At 40.5% G+C, this 20,175-nt stretch overlaps 1 protein-coding gene across 3 annotated transcripts in view; it reads right to left on the bottom strand.

Moving 5' to 3' along the window:
* The window catches only part of BLNK (B cell linker), a 144,166-nt gene extending 135,261 nt beyond the window's left edge, over positions 1 to 8,905 (bottom strand). For 2 of the 3 annotated variants that reach the window (XM_058187429.1, XM_058187427.1), the window contains exon 1: positions 2,067 to 2,150. In XM_058187429.1, coding sequence (XP_058043412.1) covers positions 2,067 to 2,141 — 75 coding nt within the window. In that variant the 5' untranslated portion in view covers positions 2,142 to 2,150. Of the gene's footprint in view, positions 1 to 2,066; positions 2,151 to 8,800 lie in introns of those variants that run through there. The other variant, XM_058187428.1, reaches the window with a different exon arrangement.
* Positions 8,906 to 20,175: the final 11,270 nt, after the last annotated feature.

Consider the following 20,175-nt stretch of genomic DNA (forward strand, 5'->3'; position numbering starts at 1 on the left):
TTTTTTGAGCTTAGACTATTTTGAACTCAAAATACTTTAAATTCCTGGTGTTTTGCATATCCTTAGACTTTTGTTTGATCTAATTTGATCTTCTGCTCAAACCTTATTTAACTCTACTAAGAAATAGTAGTACCGGTACAGCTGTGAAGCTGCTGTTCTAAATAAGTTTTTGCAAGGACAGATCTGTTTTTTTTCCACATGAAGAGCATATTAAAACAGCAATACAGAGAAATATCTGCTGTACAGTGCATGTGAAAATATAACAATATTCCATAGACGTGTACTATTAGATATCACACTAAAATATTAATTACGCTAGTCTTTGACTAACAAGCATAGTATTTACTGGAAAGTATTTTAGAAGACTACTAAATAAAATGATGATGTGTGCACAAAGATGTCTTTAATTCATGTTTGGAACAGATAACTAGATCATACACTGTGTATAGGCTTAGTCATATTTAATAGCTTTGAAATAAAGAAAGCTTAATTTTATTTAGTCATGACTGAATTAGTCCCATTGATTTTAATGGCTTTTCTGTTGTGTGATTGGATTCAGTTCAATATAGTTACAAATACTTCTGCTACAGGCAGTAAAATAACATGCACTCTGTGGACTTTTAATTGCTTGTACATATTTAATTTTATTGATGATGGATGTTTATTAGTTTAGAGACCTCCCCAAACAGGTTCTAGTAGCTGCCTATTAACCTTCAGACAATTTCCACTAGTGGTTAAATATACTGTATGTCTTCTTGTCTTTGTATTGATTTGTTTTACTTTGCTCTTGATTTTTATATATCTAATATTACTTTACATTTTATCATATGATAAAATCTAATATAATTTTGAGGATTAATTTTGAAGCATGATTACCACTCTTTTAATAATAGCATTTCTCAAATCCTGACAAGTCCTTACCATAAACAGGTAACTTTATGGATTTAATTGAATTTATAAATTGTCCAATTCCAGTGTACTCTGATACTTAGTTGGAAAACTGAAACTGCTTTGTATCCATAGAGACCCTATGCTGAAAAGTACATCTGATTTATGACCCATCCTGGTATTTCAGATGCTTTGAGTTAAGCTTGTCCAGTATTCCCCAGCATTAATCAGTTCTCAATGACTATGGACATTGGCTGTCCTATCTTGGAATTTTGAGAACTGGATACCCAATATATTTGAGGAATGCTTGGCTCAGGAAAGATGAACTAGTGTTTCCCAAATTACAGCCAGTCTTGAATGACAAGAAGGTTTCTAGGATTGTGTGATTATGGGATTATGACAAGCTTTTAGGATGTCTGTGGAGATTCTCAGTCATCCAGGTCATGGTTGTCCCAAAGGAACTTTTTCAAAAGGCAACTGGACTTTGTTTTTCCTTGAAGACACTTCGCTTCTCATACAAGAAGCTTCTTCAGTCCTAATGAAACTTATCAACTAAAGAAGCTTCTTGGATGAGAAGCGAAACATCTTCAAGGAAAAACAAAATCCAGTTGCCTTTTGAAAAAACACCCTTGGAATCACTTTCAGGAATTCACAAGAGTCCCTAGATGTTTCAACTTCTCAGACCCATTCAGCTCTGACCTCTTTCCCCCTTTCTCATTTCTGCCCTCTATCTCTCCCTCTCGGCCCTATCTTTCCCCAGAACCAGGATTATTATCCTTTCTTTCTTAATTTTGAAAAGTTTAACTCTGGTGCAGACAAGACCTTTCTTGAATGAACAGAAAGAAACATTTAGCTGAATCAATCCTAACTAACTGAATCAATGTTCCTTTCGTTTCAGTGGGTTTCTACTAAACACAATTAAATCTGGATACAATATATACCCTTATGCCTGGTAGTGAATTCTTGGAAGATGCCCAACTTTCCAAATCTAATAAAGAGATTATAAATTTATTAACCAACTAATACAAAAAGAATGCTGCTGGCATTTTCTGCTCTCAGTTGCATCTAAAAGTTTGCCTCTTATTACTTTTTTGAGTGAAACCAGCAATAGAAAGAAATATAGAAACTTGATCTATTCTGGACCATCAATCGAGTAGAGTCTTAGAGCATCTCAGTACCTGTCTTAGAAGATCAGCTACCTGTAGGGAGGTCCACGTCTCAAATTCTTCTCGCAAAGGCAGCTTTGTAGTCATTGTGGGTCCCTGCTAGGAAAAATTGAGATGCTTCTGGTAATGCTACAACTTGTTCGGTTCACTAAACATAAATGACTGAATTCTGGAAGTCATTAGAGGAAGTTCCTCTGCAATCCCCCCGCCCCCCCTCTTGTGGTCATTGCTTAAAGTCATACCACTCTTTAAAGTGACTTGGGGACAATCAGCATGTCATGTTAGAATTTTGAATGAAATGAACTGACTGTCAGTCATTACATTTAAAAATTGAGATGAATTTTCCTTTCCTTAACACAGCCTGCTGAATAGGCAAAGTTCCCATTATTAATCTGAAATTTAAAACAGTTTGAAGAATATCTCTGACCAACTGTTTACCAAGTTTCTTTTTCAGTAATGTAAGACTGGGCAGCGATTTGAGGCCAAGAGTCACATTGTGCAATGTATGAAGATTCAACATACGCACCGATGCTGATAGGTACCAAAGGGGAAAGTGAACAGAGTTAGAGGTTAAAAAAAAAGAAAATGAAATAAATAAAATAAAATAAAATGCTTTTTCACTCCTCCAATCAATTATGATAATCTTTCAAATCCAACAGAAAAGAATATATGTAACTCAGGGTCCAACTGTGGAGCCCATACTCTTTCAAATATACTTCCTTATTATTCTCGTCTTAATATAGTTTTTAATTTAATTTTTTTATTGTTTTGCTTGCTTCGACATATTTCAGCTCTATTAATTATTATATTGTTCCTTAACAAGCTTTAGCAAAATGTTCTGGCTTTCAAATGTTCTGAGCTTAGAATAGCTGGTTTTGAATATTCAGAGCTCTTCCCAAGTTCCAGAATGTGATGCCAAAAATGATCTTTTGTTATATATACTTTGAGTCTTCCAGCATCCTGCAAATTGGGGGTTTGCTTTTTTTCCTAGTCCTTCAAGCCATGGAGACTGCATTAAGCCAAAAAAACAGCAGGCGTGCATTCAGTCTTTGTTGCCATATGCTGATGCTAATTGAAGGGATGCAGAACTACAGAGTCAATTAAAGTGCAGTTTCGGTGCTGAGAATTATTCTGGATTGTTGCTTTTCAGAGTAAAACACAAGTAAGAGACCACAGAAGGACCGAGAGTCTAAGCTGCAAGGTCAAGCCAATGGTTGCCTAAACCGGTGCCCTCCTCTGCCAGCCCACTCTGTAGAATTAGTCCTGTAAAATGATACGTTTTAAACTAGCTACTTAAGCAGTGTGGAGTCTACAGATCACGGGTTCAAATGTAACACTGTGGGATTTTAGTTTGTCGCATTTGGTTTTTCGGGCAGATTAGCAAATGCAAAAATGTGCCTGGTATATAAACAACAGTTGCTTGCCGTAGAGAATCAGTATATATCAGTGGTTCTCAACCTTTATAGTGCTGCAACCCCTTTAATACAATTCCCCACGATGTGGCGACCCCAACCGTAAAATTATTTTCGTTTTGAAGCCGTATTGGCTAGCGATCTGAACTGCTTGCGATTGCCTTGAGGACGGAGGCATTAAAGCGGAGACTCCTCCCCTATTAAGTTTATCGCACCTGAAGCCAGATTAGGCTAGCGATTGGGAGTGATTGCAGCTGGCTTGAGAGGGAGACAGCAGAGCAAAGATTTCTCTCTTTTTTAATTCATCACGCCTGAAGCCGAATTTGGCTAGCGATTTGAAGAGCCTGCAGCTGGCTTGTGGAGTCAACCATTGGAGCGCGATTCTTCGACTTGCAAGTATACTTCCCATATTTCCGATGGTCCTAGGGGACCCCTGGCAAATCGTCATTCGACCTCCAACGGGGTCGCGACCCACAGGTTGAGAACCGCTGGTATATATTGTGATTAAGGTGTTAGATTAGAACTGGGAAGGTAGGATGATGAACCTGAGTTTCTAAACCACAGAAACTCAAAAGTGAATTTGAACCAGTCATTCTCTCTCAGCCCAATCCATCTCACTGTGGGGAAGTGATTACAGATAGTCCTCGATTTACAACAGTTCATTTAGTGACTGTTCAAAGTTACAACAGCACTGGAAAAAGTGACATGACCATTTTTTCTCAGTTATGACCTTCGAAGCATCCCCGTGATCATGTGATCAAAATTCAGATGCTTGGCAACTGGTTCACACACTTATGACCGTCGCTGCGTCCCATGGTCCTGTTATCCCCCTTTGCAACCTTCGGATCAGCAAAGTCAATGGGGAAGCCAAGTTCACTTAACAACCAGTTTACTAACTTAACAACTGCAGTGATTCACTTAGCAACTGTAGCTAAGAAGGGTTGTAAAATGGGGGCAAAATTCTCTTAACCAATGTCTCACTTAGCAACAGAAATTTTGGGCTCAATTGTGGTTGTATGTCGAGGACTATCTGTACCGTGTACACCAACTTGACGCAGAATATAAATGAATAAATTAATGATCGGGGCAAAATGATGTTGCTTTTGTTTTTTGGGGCTTTGAAACAGCTTGCCAAATGCAAACAATTCCATTATACATATACATTAACAAATCCTCTTAATATGCTGCTGATTTTTTTTGTTTTGTTTTTGAACTGCATAAAAGGATGCAGAAGAATGACCTGTATCATGTTCCTCTTGTGGCCAACACACACACTGGAAAAAAACTGGACTTAGGCTAATTGTTAAGAGCTGCTTTCTTTGCCAGTTGGTTATCGAAGGCAAACATGTGCACTGTGCATGTGCATTCAAACGAAGCCAACGGAGTTATTTTTGTTGCTTCAATGTTTCACATGAGCTGTATTGAAATGAGTCAATTACTGTTGCTTCTTTTGCTTGGATCAATTCTGTGCTTATTTGTTCAGGCAAGCTGCAAAAATCTTACTCTTGGTGGATCACCATCAAGTTCTTTCAGTTCTCCTAAGCGATTGCCATGCTGATTTTTTTTTTATAGAAGGAGAGATTATATACTCTTTATATAGAGCATTTTATCTTATTTATACGTGGGACTTATTATGCAGAAATATCAATATTGGTTGAGAATTTTTATGAGTATCAAAGAATTAAGAGACATTTAAAGTATCTTAAATTATAATACCCAACGTTTGTGGGGAATTCTAGATGTTTACACTCATTGATTTCTATGTGAAAATGAAACTTTTCTCCAGGCTTCATAACCCGAGAGATATCCTCTTGTTTTAATGACCCCATAATCCCTTGTGGGGTGGAGTCTGGGCAACTGAACGGAGCTGAGTCAGGGATGAAATCTAGCAGGTTCTGACAGGTTCTGGAGAACGGGTAGTGGAAATTTTTAGTAGTTCAGAGAACTGGCAAATACCACCTCTGGCTGGCCCCAGAGTGGGGTGGGAATGGGGATTTTGCAGTATCCTTCCCCTGCCGTACCCACCAAGCCATGCCCAAGAAGCCACACCATGCCCACCAAGCCACGCCCACAGAACCGGTAGTAAAAAATAATTGGATTTCACCACTGAGCTGAGTGTTTACTGGCCAGATGCCCTTCCTGATGCCAATGCAGAGTTTTGTTCAGCAGATATATTCTCATTGAGCCCGGAGAGAGAAAAATAACTGTCTCTATCTAGGATCGAACTCACAGCCTTCTGATTGTGAGGTGAGAGCTCCACCTCTAAGTCACTGCACCACTCACCCTGTGAGATATAAGCCCATAATAATCGGATATTTTTAGTTGTGTTCTTGGAATTGGAAGATATACTGACTGGTTCATACATTCTTCTGTGATTAAGCCTTATATCTATTTTGTATGCCAGACAGTGCGTTATTATCTCTAGCTCATTGCATCCCACTCCTGTGCACTGGTTACTAGTACTTGGCAATATCGTATCATCCCACATTAGAAAACATCAAGCTCTCATTGGACTATAGTCAAGACTGCTGAACAACAAGGCCCTCCTTATTCACCAGGACAATGGGCAGCCTATTGCAGGATTGAAATCCCGTAGGCCAGCATGGTAAACAGCTATTCATTTAACGTCTACCCAGTTTAAGAATGCCTGGAGAGAGGAATGGTCCAAGGCAGGAGTCTCCAACCTTGGCAACTTTAAGCCTGGTGGACTTCAACTCCCAGAATTCCCCAGCCAGCTTTGCTGGCTGGAGAATTCTGGAAGTTGAAGTCCACCAGGCTTAAAGTTGCCAAGGTTGGAGACCCCTGGTCCAAGGTACCTTCCTGTGGCCTGACCATGAGAGATCCCTCTACTGCATGGTTTTAACCTGCCTTTGCTTTGTCTGAAGTGAAATTATATGTGATATTGGAGGAAGCGCCTCTGCTTCCCCTTGTTGCAATTGTGGTACTGATATGCAAACTATTAAACATATTGTGCAAGATTGCCCCAAAAGTGCAAGGTCACTTTTTGGGAGCCTGTGAGTTCTATTCCTGCGTTAGGCACAAAGTCAGCTCTGGTTCCTTAGAACAGGGGTCCCCAATGCCTGGTCCGTGGACTGGCACTGGTCCGTGGCATGTCAGCAACCGGTCCACTCAAACAAGTAAAGCCCCATCCACGGAATGCAGGCAGTATGCAAAACTGCACCCCCTCTGGTCTGTGGAAAAACTGCTTTAGAACAGGGGTCTCCAACCTTGGCAACTTTAAGACTTGTGGACTTCAACTTCAGCTTTGCAAAGCTGGCTGAGGAACTCTGGGAGTTGAAGTCCACAAGTCTTAAAGTTGCCAAGGTTGGAGACCTCTGCTTTAGAAGATCTGCATGAAGCAATATCCTAGGCAATTACTGAATTGGACATCTGAATTGGATAACTGAATTGGACATAGTTAGGAGACAGCTGCCATAGTTTTATACAATATGTGGATTGTATATATATATTTACTTCTCTTTTGTTATGTTCTCATCATATGCTAAATAAATAACATCTGTTTTTACATACAGCTGGCCTCACGTTTAATGACCAAGTGCCAGCAGCCGTTCAAATTTATGATGGTACTGAATGAGTAATAGTTATAATGGTCTTCAAACTTATGGCCGTCACTGCATCCCTTGGTCACACGAGTGTGACCTGTGAACTCCCAACAAGCAAAGTCAATGAGAAAGCCAGCAAGAAGTCACAAGTCAAAGTCGCTTGAGGACTTTGCTTACAAATGGCAAACAGCACTGCCAGAACTGCCATTGTTAAATGGTGTGGTCACACATTTTTTCAACTTATGACCATGTTGCTTAACAATGCAGTTTCTGGTCCCACTTAGCAGCAAACAGAAAACAGAATAACAGAGTTGGAAAGGACCTTGGGGATCTTCTAGTCCAACCCCTGCTTAGGCAGGAAACCCTACACCAGTGGTGGGTTGCTACCGGTTCGCCCTGGATTGGGCGAACCGGTAGTGGTGGCGGTTGGCAGACTTCGCCTGCCCGTCCAGACATTTCTGCGCATGCGCAGAAGCTTCTGTGCATGTGCAGAAGTGTCATGCGCATGAACGCATGCAAACCGGTATCAGCCGAAATTGAAACCCATTACTGCCCTACACCACTTCAGACAAAAGGTTATCTAATATCTTCTTAAAAACTTCCAGTGTTGGAGCATTCACAATTTCTTGAGGAAAGTTGTTCCACTGATTAATTGTTCTAACTGTCAGGAAATTTCTCCTAAGTTCTAGGTTGCTTCTCTCCTTGATTAGTTTCCACCCATTGCTTCTTGTCCTGCCCTCAGGTGCTTTGGAGAATAGCTTGACTCCCTCTTTTTTGTGGCAGCCCCTGAGATATTGGAACACTGCTGTCATGTTACCCCTAGTCCTTCTTTTCATTAAACTGGACATACCCAGTTCCTGCAACCGTTCTTCATATGTTTTAACCTCCAGTCCACTAATTATCCTTGTTCTCTGCAGTCATTCTAGAGTCTCAACATCTTTTAAAGATCCTGGTGACCAAAACTGGATGCAGTATTCCAAGTGTGGCCTTAGCAAGGCATTATAAAGTGGTATTAACACTTCATGTGATCTTGATTCTATCCCTATGCAGCCTAGAACTGTGTTGGCTTTTTTGGCAGCTGCTTCACACTGCTGGCTCAGTTAAGTTAGAACTGGTTGTATTATAATAGCTAGGTTAACATAGAACCAGTTTGGCATAATGTTAGAGGCACTAGGCTAGAAATTGGGAGCCTGTGAGTTCTAGTCCTGTGTTAGGCCCAAAGCCAGCTGGGTGACCTTGGGCCAGTCACACACTCACAGCCCTAGGAAGCACGCAAAGGCAAACCACTTTTGAAAAATTTTGCCAAGAAAACTGCAGACCCAAAGATGCATGAATGCACGCATGCACAGACACACGCAGACATAGACACACACAAACGTCATGCACATTCAGCCACAAACAAGCAAATCCCATTCTGATATAGCATATCAACTACATCAGTGCACAAATTGCAACCTCAGCTTTAGAAAGTCATTGATATTTCTCTCTGCTTTTAGTTGCTGCAACTAAACTTAGTTAACCAAGAAGAAAACGATGCAACCCATTTTTCACTTTGTCAAATAATGCGAGTATGTCTGTACTGTTACTGTTGTCCTCATCAGATTTGCTTGCTGCCACCTGTGTTAAAAGGCACGTTAATATGCAGTGGGTAAACAAATAAATAAAACAAGCACTCTCAACTTTAAAAAGCTATTTGTTGTATCATGCATATGCAAACACGCAATTAGGACCTTCGGGGAAGCATGTTTGAAGAGGAGAAGGCAGAACTGACCTTAGAATTATCTGTTTTGAAGCCAGCAGTCCTACACAGTTGACAAAAGGAAAGTTTCAGGCAGAGAAGGTGCTCTGAACTTCCCTTTAATTAAAGATGCTTTGTAGAATTCTTCATGTTTGTTTGTTCATTAAAAAAAAGAAAAGTAAATGTTTTTGGTGATGGAATTATTTGGCAACCACTTATTCTTGCTCCATTCCAAATATGGCTGATACATGGTTTATAGTCATGATCTGCAACTTTGTGCTGAATATTTTTCCAGGGCTAATAATATCCATTTCTACAAAACCCGAGGCCCAGGGTATATATGGGGTCTTAAATCCCTGAAATTGACTCCCAGAACATCTCTAAATATGGCCACCAAATTGTCATTATTTAATGAGATAGAAAGAGAAAATGATTAAAGCAGTTGGCACCACTCATATAAAATACAATTAATTCAACATCATTGTAATGAAAGGGATATTTTTATCTTAACCCCCAATTTTCTTCTTTAATCCTTGACCCATCTATATTTTGAAGTGCTTTTCCTGCAGGGTAAAAGCCAATATGCTCCAGAGCCTAAAGTTGGATAATTCTGATCCATATAATACAGGGGTGGCAAACTGGCGGCCTGTGGGCTGGAGCCGTTAAGGGCCACACCCACCCCAGCTCCATGAAGGGAAAAAAGTCATGATACATCACATTATGGCAATGTGACGCAGTGAGTTTGATACTCATAATATAGTATCTTCAATTTTTTGACAATATACAGTAGGTCTCAATTTAGAATCAAGAATAGGCAGTGGAAGAAAGGGAGAAACCCCCAAAGCTGATTAATATAACCCAGTCTAAGATGCTATCTCCAACTGGACAGTCTTTCATCCTTACGTGCTATAAAACCTCTTTAAAAAAGAGAAAGAAAGAAACAAATGCACCCCATTGAAAGTAAAGAAGATTCAGTGGAAACCTTACCATTCCAAAATAAAGCCGCAGCAATTATGCGAAACGTTTTGACAAAGGTCAGTTTGTCGGGTCTGGGAACCCTGAGTCATGGTGACACAACGAATGTAAAATTTTCCATTAAGATTGAAGAGTGAGGATATTCCATTCCACATCCTGCTTCTCTTCCTTCCTGTTTAACTCTTCCCCCCCACCCCCCTTGCTAATTTATTTTTAAGAACTAAAATTGAATGGAATTACATCAAAGTCTGCTTTTTATCTTACCAGTTTACAGTTTCTGTATTTAAAGTGAGCGAGGCAGGCCAAATACTGAAAACCAACTATTTTAAACTCTTTTTCCACTTACAGGAAGCAAATTCCTTATTCTTGTTTACATAGCTTGACTACTTTTGGTCATTAAAGCAATGTCTTACTGTACCCATTAAAGCAGCACTTAATTGGAAATTATACTGCTTCTTGCTAAATTGTAACCAAGTTGGTCCCGTGGCTATTTCACATATGAAATATACAGCAGCCTTTAAAATCAATATTGACATTACGCTAGTGGCCACTATGATGAAAACACGGTTTTTATATTCCTATAGCCAACATACATGTATTTCATTAAAGTATTCCAAAGCAAAACAATCACATAAGGATGCACAGTATTAAACAGCAATTCACCACATATACATATACAAATAGCTGTGAACCCGTTTTCAAATGCTTAAAACCCCGTGGAGTTTGCTATCATGGTTATTCTTCTGAAAGCTATGACTTCTATCTGTGTTTAGAGAATGATTGATGGGTAAACTATGCCATGCAGCAAATGGAAGGAGAAAGAAAATGAGGAAGAGGAGGAGGAGGAGATTGTAGAAGGAGAATTCTTATAATCAATCACCAGCGCATTCAGATTGTACAGAATTCTCTGCCAAAACCCCTGAAAGAGTTGTTAACTATTTTCATTGTGCCTCGGTAGAGCTAAACATTCTGTTTTAAAGTCCAATTTCCCATTCTGTAACGATCATTAATTAGGGAAATTTACTTAACTTTATTGTGCATACTTCATTTTGACCTGCAGAAATAAGCACTTGACTTTATTGGGAATGAAAGAGAAGATTACAGCAGATGAAGAAGTAAAATAAAGATAAAGGTTCCCCTTGCACATATATGCTAGCCGTTCCTGACACTAGGGGGCGGTGCTCATCTCCATTTCAAAGCCGAAGAGCCAGCGCTGTCCGAAGACGTCTCCATGGTCATGTGGATGGCATGACTAAACACCAAAGGCACACGGAACGCTGTTACCTTCCCACTGAAGGTGGTCCCTATTTTTCTACTTGCATTTTTACGTGCTTTCGAACTGCTAGGTTGGCAAAAGCTGGGACAAGTAATGGGAGTTCACCCCGTTACATGGCACTAGGGATTCAAACTGCTGAACTGCCGACCTTTCGATCAACAAGCTCAGTGTCTTAGCCACTAAGCCACCGCGTCTCTACAAGTAAAATAGGACTACAATAAAATATTATATGCATACAAAAACCTGCTATTACTCTCCAATACAGGATGGACAAAATCTGGCCTGTTACATATTGATTTCCAATTTCCTTCCTGCCCTAGCCACTTTTTGGGAACACCGCAGTCCTTTCCTGCTCTGGACTCAGAAAAACATTGGAATGGACAGTATGTATTGATATAGCGATGAATGACAAGGCTACGTGACAATCACAGGGCCATTTAAGAGATCACAGCACTGTAATTTTGCCAAGCCTGCATGTAATGATTCTGTAAATGTGGTTGCTTGACAATGTGAATGAGGTAAAAGTTGATATTGACTGATACCCACTGGAGATGGTAGAGAATCCAAAGAAGGATGTGCTTAGATCATTAATAGTTTGGTGAAGCTGATGGGCTTTGCACAGGATGTCAATTGAAGGGCTGTACCACCTTTCTGAGATAGCAATAGCGCTTAGACTTGTATACCACTTCACAGTGCTTTACAGCCTTATCTAAGTGGTTTACAGAGTCAGCCTATGGCCCCCAACAATCTGGGTCCTCATTTTACCGACCTCGGAAGAATGGGAGGCTGAGTCAAGATCCTCACTTAACAACTTCACTTAACACAATTAAACACTTGTTTTAATGATAGCAACTGGGACTGCCAGAACTACTGTTGTTAAATGGCACAGAGCCACTTCAACTTACAACCATGGGGCTTTCCAGTCCAAATTAGCATCGTTAAACAAGGACTATCTATAATATGAAGCCAACATGCCATAAATCCAAGCTTCATTTCACTCTGATATGCAGTATGGCTGTGATGGCACACAGAGCCATCTTTGTGGGCACGCAAGCTGTTGCCCTAGGTCACGTTTACTGCACATGTGCGCACGTGCTGGCCAGCTGATTTTTGGCCGGCCCCACCCACCCACACCGCCCCTCCCCTCCCAGGAGTCTCCACGCAGCCTGTTTTGGATGCCAGGTAAGTACAGGGCTCGTGTGGAGGCTGTGGGAGAGCGAAAAACAGGCCTCCCAGAAGCCTCTGGAAGGGCCTCCAGAGGGCGGGGGTGGCCCTCACCCTTACCTTCCCCAGGCTCCAGGAAAGCCTCCGGAGCCTGGGGAGGGCGAAAAACGGGCCTAATGGGCCTAATGGAAGACAAGAAACTCCAGAGGCTTCAGGGAGGCCTGCTAGACCCAAAATGGGGCATGTAGGGGGTGTCATTCATGCATGTGTGGGAAAGTGTGGAGGTCGTGCATGGATGCATGAGGGGCGGGGTGGGAGGGGGCATTGCATTATGGGTGTGGCTCCCCCGCTTTTGACACACAACGGCAAAAAGGTTTGCCATCACTGCAGTATGGTGTCATCACATACACCCTGCTCTTATAGCCTTCTGTCTGAACTCCAACACAAGTACTTAATCTGCAGCATTTGCATAACAACTGTATCACTTACCTTTCATCTTACTCCCATTTGTAGATGCCTAGCCTTACCCTGCTTATCCTGCTTGTTTTTCATGTTTCCTCTTCCTTTTCTCTTTGCATCCTTTGGGCCCTATTGATTGGATGATAGGATCTGCCTTTCCACACTGCGCAAGCCTCGGCAGATCTACTCAGAATTAAGCCCCGCATAAACTCTCCATAGATTGGGGCCTTAAAAGCTTAACTAGGATGACCAAAAAAGAAAGAAAAAGAAAAACCCCCAAGAAGAATGCTCATCAGGCTCTTGTTATCCACCTGTATCAAGCATTTTCTTTCATCTCTCATAACGACTGATGATGAAATGCTCGGTTGCCGTTCCTTTTGTGTGCACTTCACTGTGCTTTGCAGTTTAATTGGGCAATTTCTTTGAGTTATATTTGTTCGTCGGCTGGCAAGCCGATTTTCAGTAATATTGAACGGCTGTTGTGTCTTGGGCTTTTGAGTTTCTGTGCGCCTACAGCTTATGGCAATTTTTGATATTAAATCCCCATTCAAAACACACGTGCAAAATCATTGATAGAAGAGTGGAAAAAAGATACATGGAAAGAGCAGGGCCATGTTAAATGTCTTCAGGTGAATATTTTTGAAAAGTGAACATTATGATTTCAAGGCTGTTTTGAAAAACAGATCCTTCATGTGATTTGCAGCCATTTCCCCTTGTCTCTCTTGCCTGGCTCTTGGCCAGTTAGAACCACAGAAAAGGATCAAGAGATCTACTTTCTCTAATTTGGTGCTTTCACAGAGGCTCGCTATACAGCAGATCAATGGTGAAATCCGGCTGGATTATCTGGTTTGCGCAAATTGATAGCACCAGTGGCAGGAGGCTCTGCCATCCACCAGGATGTCATTATGTCCCATTTTTTATCCTCTGCGCATGCTTCCATATGCTCCCATTCCTGAACTGGTAGCGAAGGTAAGTGGATTTCACGGCTGCACCAGATCTATTTTGTTTATACAGGTGGTTCTTGTTTAACGACCATTTGTTCAGAGATAGTTTAAACATATGATGGTGCCAAATGGGTGGTAGTTATGACTGGGACTCATTCTTATGGCCATCGTGGTGTCCCCACAGTCATGTTATTGTGATTTGAGACTTTTCCTGCTGGCTTCCCAGAAGCAATGTCGTTTGGGAAGCTGGCAGGAAATCGGAAATTGTGGTCAGATGAGATCCTCACTTCACTTAACAAAATTAAACACTTGTTTTAAGGATAGCAAGTGGGACTTGCAGAACTGTTGTTGTTAAACGGCACAGTCCCATTTCAATTTACAACCATGGGGCTTAATAATAGAGTTTCCAGTCCCAATTAGCATCTTTAAACAAGGACTATCTGTAACATGAAGCCAACGTGCCATAAATCCAAGCTTCATTTCACTCTGACTGCTCACATCTGCAAAGGCATTGCACTGTTTAGGGAAAGACAAGCAAGAATGAAGACAGACCTCCAAAAATAAAGAAAAACTTCTCATTTCTTTTTCTCATTGCTTTATGGGGAGGTCTGATGTGCTCAAGCTATTTCTTTCCAGCTAATCCATTTTCCAAATGCAGGAGCAGAAATAGAGATTTGAGGCAATAAAAGAAACACAAAATCTGTTTCTCCAGCCGTAACCGGCAGCTGTGATTTTTGGTATTTTAAAGCAACCCCCCCCCCTCTTCTTTTCAGGTGACATTATCTCAGCATTGGAAGAACTTATCTGTTAGTTCAGAGTGTTGTGTCAGAACAGCAGAATTGGAAGGGACTTTATTTATTTATTTATTTATTTATTTATTTATTTATTTATTTTGTCACAATAATATATGTAGGAATCATACAAAAGATTATATAGTATATAAACATATATGGCTTTGGAGATCTTCTGGTCCAACCCCCTGGTCAAACAAGAGGTCCCCCCCCAATACCATTCCAGAAAAAGTGGCTGTCCAGTCTCTTCTTAAAAACCTGATGAAGCACCCGCAACTTCTGAAGGCAAGCTGTTCCACCGGTTAATTGTTCTCACTGTTAGGAAATTTGTCCTTAGTTCTGGGTTGCTTCTCTCCTTGATTAGTTTCCATCCATTGCTTCTTGTCCTGCCTTCTGGTGCTTTGCCAAGTAAGTTGACCCCCTCTTTTTTGTGACAGCACCTCAAATATCGGGGCACTGCTATCATCCTTCTTTTCTCTAGACTGGCCATACCCAAACCCTGCAATCATTGTTCATATGTTTTAGTCTCCAGGCCCCTGATCATTGCTGTTGCTCTTTTCTGCACTCTTTCCAGAATCTCAGCATCTTTTTTTAATAATATGGTCACCAAAAATGGATGCAGTATTCTAAGTGTGCAGACAATCACTACCCTGGCATCAGGGGGATGCCATGGTTGGGATAGTTGAAATGAGATATCATGGGATATGCAGGTAGTCTTCAACTTATGAACACAATTGGGATCGGAATATGGGTCAGGACCCATTGCAGTTATAAGTTAAGGCACTATGTGACTGGACTTGATCTTCCGAGTGTTTTTATAATGGTCATTGAGTTGCCATGGTTGTTAAGAAAACTAGATGGTCATTAAATAAATGACTTATGCAATAGGTGTTTCTTGCCCATTTTTTTTTTTGCTGCAGTTGGTTTTAAATGTATCAGTTGCCAAACCCCTGAAATGTAGTCACCTCATCACAGCCATGGTAGAATAGAATAACAGAGTTAGAAGGGACCTTGGAGGTCTTCACCACTTCAGACAAATGGCTATCCACTCTCTTCTTAAAAGCGTCCAGTATTGGAGCATTTACAACTCCTGGAAGCAAGTTTTTCCACTGATTAATTGTTCTAACTGTCAGGAAATTTCTCCTTAGTTCTAAGTTGCTTTCCCTCCTTGATTAGTTTCCATCCATTGCTTCTTGTCCTGCCCTCAGGTGCGTTGGACAACAGCTTGACTCCCTCTTCTTTGTGGCAGCCCCTGAGATATTGGAACACTGCTACCATGTCACCCCTAGTCCTTCTTTTCATCAGACTAGCCAAACCCAGTTCCAGCAATCGTTCTTTGTATGTTTTAGCCTCCAGTCCCCTAATCATCTTTGTTGCAGTCATAGTTTTGAAGGCAGGTTGTAAGTAATTGTTGTAAGTGATCCACTGTAATCATTAAGTGACCAGTCATAAATGGAGGACTACCTGTATCTTGGAACAATCTCAAGGTACTCCCAGCTAATTCCTTGGCAATCTTTCTCAGCACTGCTCTTAAATGATATGTGCCTTGGTTCCTAAACTAAGATTTTAAAACCAGGGAATTGGAATTAACTCGGCTCTGAATGCTGAGCAGGTGCTCAGTGTGCTTTCCCATGCTTTGGCAACTCATTTTCCGAAAGCCGAGTCTAGAGTAGGTTAGAAATAATACTTTAATCCTTACCAAGCTTTTTATAAGTGGTAGAAGTTTCATATGACTTACTCCCTTATACTGATCAATAGTTCCAAGGATTTGCTGCTATATTTCCTCCCGGACAAACCCAATTTTTATATTAGGTTGTGTTTTATATAACAATTCATAACCTTGCTTCCCTGTTTCCCCTGATAATAAGCCCAATCGGGCTTTTGAGTGCATGGCAATAAGGCCAAGTGCTTATTTCAGGGTTCAAAAAAAATATAAGACAGGGTCTTATTTTTGGGGAAACATGGTAATAAGCAAATAACTGGCAAGAAAATTTTGGGAAAAATCAATATGGAGGGATTTTCTTTGTTTTATGCAACCCAATAATGTGGAAGAGAAAACGTTTATTTATTTTTATCTCTTAAAGTTGTGGTTCATGATCTTAACGGCTTTGAGGAATTTTAATTTTAGAACAATTGCATCTTACTGTACTTAATTATCAGCCTTACCTTAAGCTCAGGATAGAAGGAAGAAGAAAACTTTTCACCCATCTGTTCCTCCTTTTCCCTCTAAAATCTAGGTCTTATGCCGATAGGATTTCTTTAACAGTAGGTTTTTCCAGCAAGGATCACATATATGCTTTGTTTGCTTATGGCTTAAACTGTTGTCAGCTTATAAAATATAATTTATACTTTATTATATTGTATGAAGCCAGATAAAATAGTTATGCTTGTAGCAAATCATAGCTGAGCAAACCATAGCTTGATGTCATATGTGAACCCCTTGAATGTCAGTTTTTGGTTTGGGCAAATCTTTCATAGCTATGCTTGGCTATACTAATGTCAAGTGCCTGGGAAATCAGAAGATTCAGGCAAATCAAATTAGTATAAAAATTTATTGCAAGCTTAAATTCTCTACAAGAATCCAGACTACTAATGGTCAAGGGAAATTAAAAGGTAAAGATAAAGGTTCTCCTTGCACATATGTGTTAGTTGTTCCTGAGTCTAGGGGCAGTGCTCATCTCCATTACAAAGCTGAAGAGCCAGCACTGTCCAAAGACGTTTCTGGAGTCATGTAGCCAGGAGAACTAAATGCCAAAGGCGCATGGAACACTGTTACCTTCCCACCAAAGGTGGTCCCTATTTTTCTACTTGCATTTTTTATGTGCTTTCGAACTGGTAGGTCGGCAGAAGCTGGGACAAGTAATGGGAGCTCACTCCGTTATGTGGAACTAGGGATTCGAACCGCTGAACTGCTGACCTTCCTGATTGACAAGATCAGTATCTTAGCCATTGAGCCACCACATCCCTAATTTCCCCTAAGGGAAATTAGTGGAAGTTAAAAAGGAATCCAAGGTGGGCTGAACTTAGATATTTTGTGTTCATGCAGGGACTCATGACTGATGATGCATTTGACCCCTCCCTCAGGCTCAGCCTGATCATCTCCTACAACTTAAAGGGTGCACTTTAAGGTGTTGGTTACGATCTTTAAAGCGCTCCATGGCTTAGGGCCCGGGTACTTACGGGACCGCCTGCTGTTACCACATGCCTCCCACCGACCCGTACGCTCTCACAGAGAGGGACTTCTCAGGGTGCTGTCCGCCAAACAATGTCGGCTGGCGGCCCCCAGGGGAAGGGCCTTCTCTGTGGGGGCTCCCACACTCTGGAACGAGCTTCCCCCAGGCTTACGCCAAATACCTGACCTTCGGACTTTCTGCCGCGAACTGAAGACACACCTTTTTATTCGCGCGGGGCTGGCTTGAATTGAATTTTAAATGGTAAATTTTATTAATTTTAAATGGGGTTTTTAGTGTAAGGTAATTTTTTTAATTCTCAGGCTAATTTAATAAGTTTTTTAAATTGCATTTTAATTGTATTTTGTATTGCTTGTTTTATTCTGCCTGTACACCGCCCTGAGTCCTTCGGGAGAAGGGCGGTATAAAAATCAAATAAATAAATAAATAAATAAATAAACCAGTCTGTTTTATGGATAAACTAGATATCTCAATTACCAAAGCTTAAATTCCTCATTTTTTGTTAGGATGATCATGTAGGGGAAAAACATGCAGATAATGCTTGTTTGAATCCAGAAGTTAAAGCCCCGGAGTCCATACAAGGTGTGCATCTGTGTAGAACCAAACCATCAAGAGTGTCAGGTGTCAAGTGTGTATGGTCCAAAAGGATGCATACGTTAATTAACATTATAGCAAAGGAGTAGATTTAGCCAACTGATTGCCTCGTTCATGGATGCTATGCAAATTGCTTTTCTTTTTTCCATATGGGGAGATGTATCCAGCTTCATTTCTCCTGTGTAGAATCCTGCCCTCTATTAGCCATGCTGGCCATATAATTGGAAACTTAGGGAAGGCTAAACTGGTTCTTGAAGAAGATGCAGACAACTCTAATCAACAACGAAGTGATAATGGGAGCCTGAATTAACAGTGTACCTGAATGACTGCCGTTATTGCTTCAGAGATGTTTTTGACAACTTGACCTGCAGCAAGATCATTTCATTACCGTGATATTGTAGAGTAGATATTGGTGCTATTCAATGAGATTAGAATTGTGAGGCAATACAGCTCAGTGACTTGTTTATTCCATTTCTTTAATTTTGTTTTGGAATTTGGAATCTGTATTAAGGAATGGATGGATTTAGACTTTTCCAACTGGCTAATTGTGGAATTGCGCTCTGGATCTATTAAGTCAAGTTGTTACTAACCTCCATAAAACTGAGACTATCGTGGTTCTGAGGCATGCAAGCTTTTAATGTAAAAATCCCACCTTCCTTTCCCTTTCTATCTTTTTCTGTTTGGCCTTAAAAATAATTTTCTAGTTTTTGATTATCATTCCTTTACAGTTTAGACAGAAACGGGGTGGAAAATTATTGTTAGCTTAATTTGATCATCATTTTCTAAGAAAAAGGATTAGGCTTGAGATATCATCCTTACCAATTTCCAAACAACTGATGCACAAAGCAGAATTTGCTGACAGAGATATTAATACATTGGTGCATGTATGAAGAATATAATAATGTGTTAGATTTATCACTGCACCCAATTGACTATTTACAGCATCCTTTAAAAAAATGTTTATCTGTAAAATATAGTATTTTAATCACAGTAATAAAATTCTGGGGTGGATGAGTAAACACTGCTGTGCAGAGCAATCTAGTGCTGGACTTGAAAAGGAGATAATAGAGAGGAAATAGTTATTGACCCCTGGAAAAATGTGAGACTCTGGGCTCTAAGTCATGCTATTTAGGCATGTTTTTGAGGCCAGGCGCATGCGCGGAAGGGGTGAGGGAGCAAAGCACATATGTGGAAGGCCAGGCACATGCATGGACAGCATGCAGGTGGCAAACCGGTGGTAAAGGTAAGTGAAACCCACCCCTGGAGAGAGACAATCCTGTCTCAACCTTGTTGTCCTTAAAAAGGAGTGGTGAAGGTTTAGGACAGGCTTTCAAGATTTTGATAAAAGTGTCCTACAACAATAAAACAATTATTTTGTTTCTTCATCTGGCCCATCTTGAAGGCGTAACATCTACCTCAGTTGCTCTTGTTCTCTCTCTTCTCGGGAGCAAGCAAAAGACTATTAAAAGTCTAGTGAATCACCGAAGATCCATGTAATCCAGGATTTTATGTCAGACAATGAATGACTGAATGTATCCGAGAAACTCACAAATCTGGAGTAGAGGGCAATATGTAGCTCTCTTGCAAGGTTGCTTTTCAGCAGCCAACATTTAAGGTGTGCTGAATATGGTTATATATTAGAAGGTAATATATATTATATAATATATATTATATATTAATAGAAGGTAATAAACAACATTCGTAGCCAGTGACAGATTGACCTTCTTGGAACTGTCCAGTTTTCTTTTAAAATCATGTAACTGGCTGCTGACTACAAATACTGGTCACAAATGCCAGAGTTTAACCAAGTGCTGTGTGAGAAAGTGTTTATTTCTGTCACTCCTGCATCTCCCTAAATGGATGACCTCAATGTCTATGGAGTCTCTTACCTCATGGTTGTCCCATGGTTACACCTTTGGATAACCATGATCTGAATAACTGAGAATCTCCATAGACATTTAGCTATGCACTTTGGGATGAATACCCTTCAAAAGGTACAGGAGTATGAACAGAC

This window comes from Ahaetulla prasina, chromosome 6 (assembly GCF_028640845.1).
Source record: "Ahaetulla prasina isolate Xishuangbanna chromosome 6, ASM2864084v1, whole genome shotgun sequence".
Taxonomy (NCBI): domain Eukaryota; kingdom Metazoa; phylum Chordata; class Lepidosauria; order Squamata; family Colubridae; genus Ahaetulla; species Ahaetulla prasina.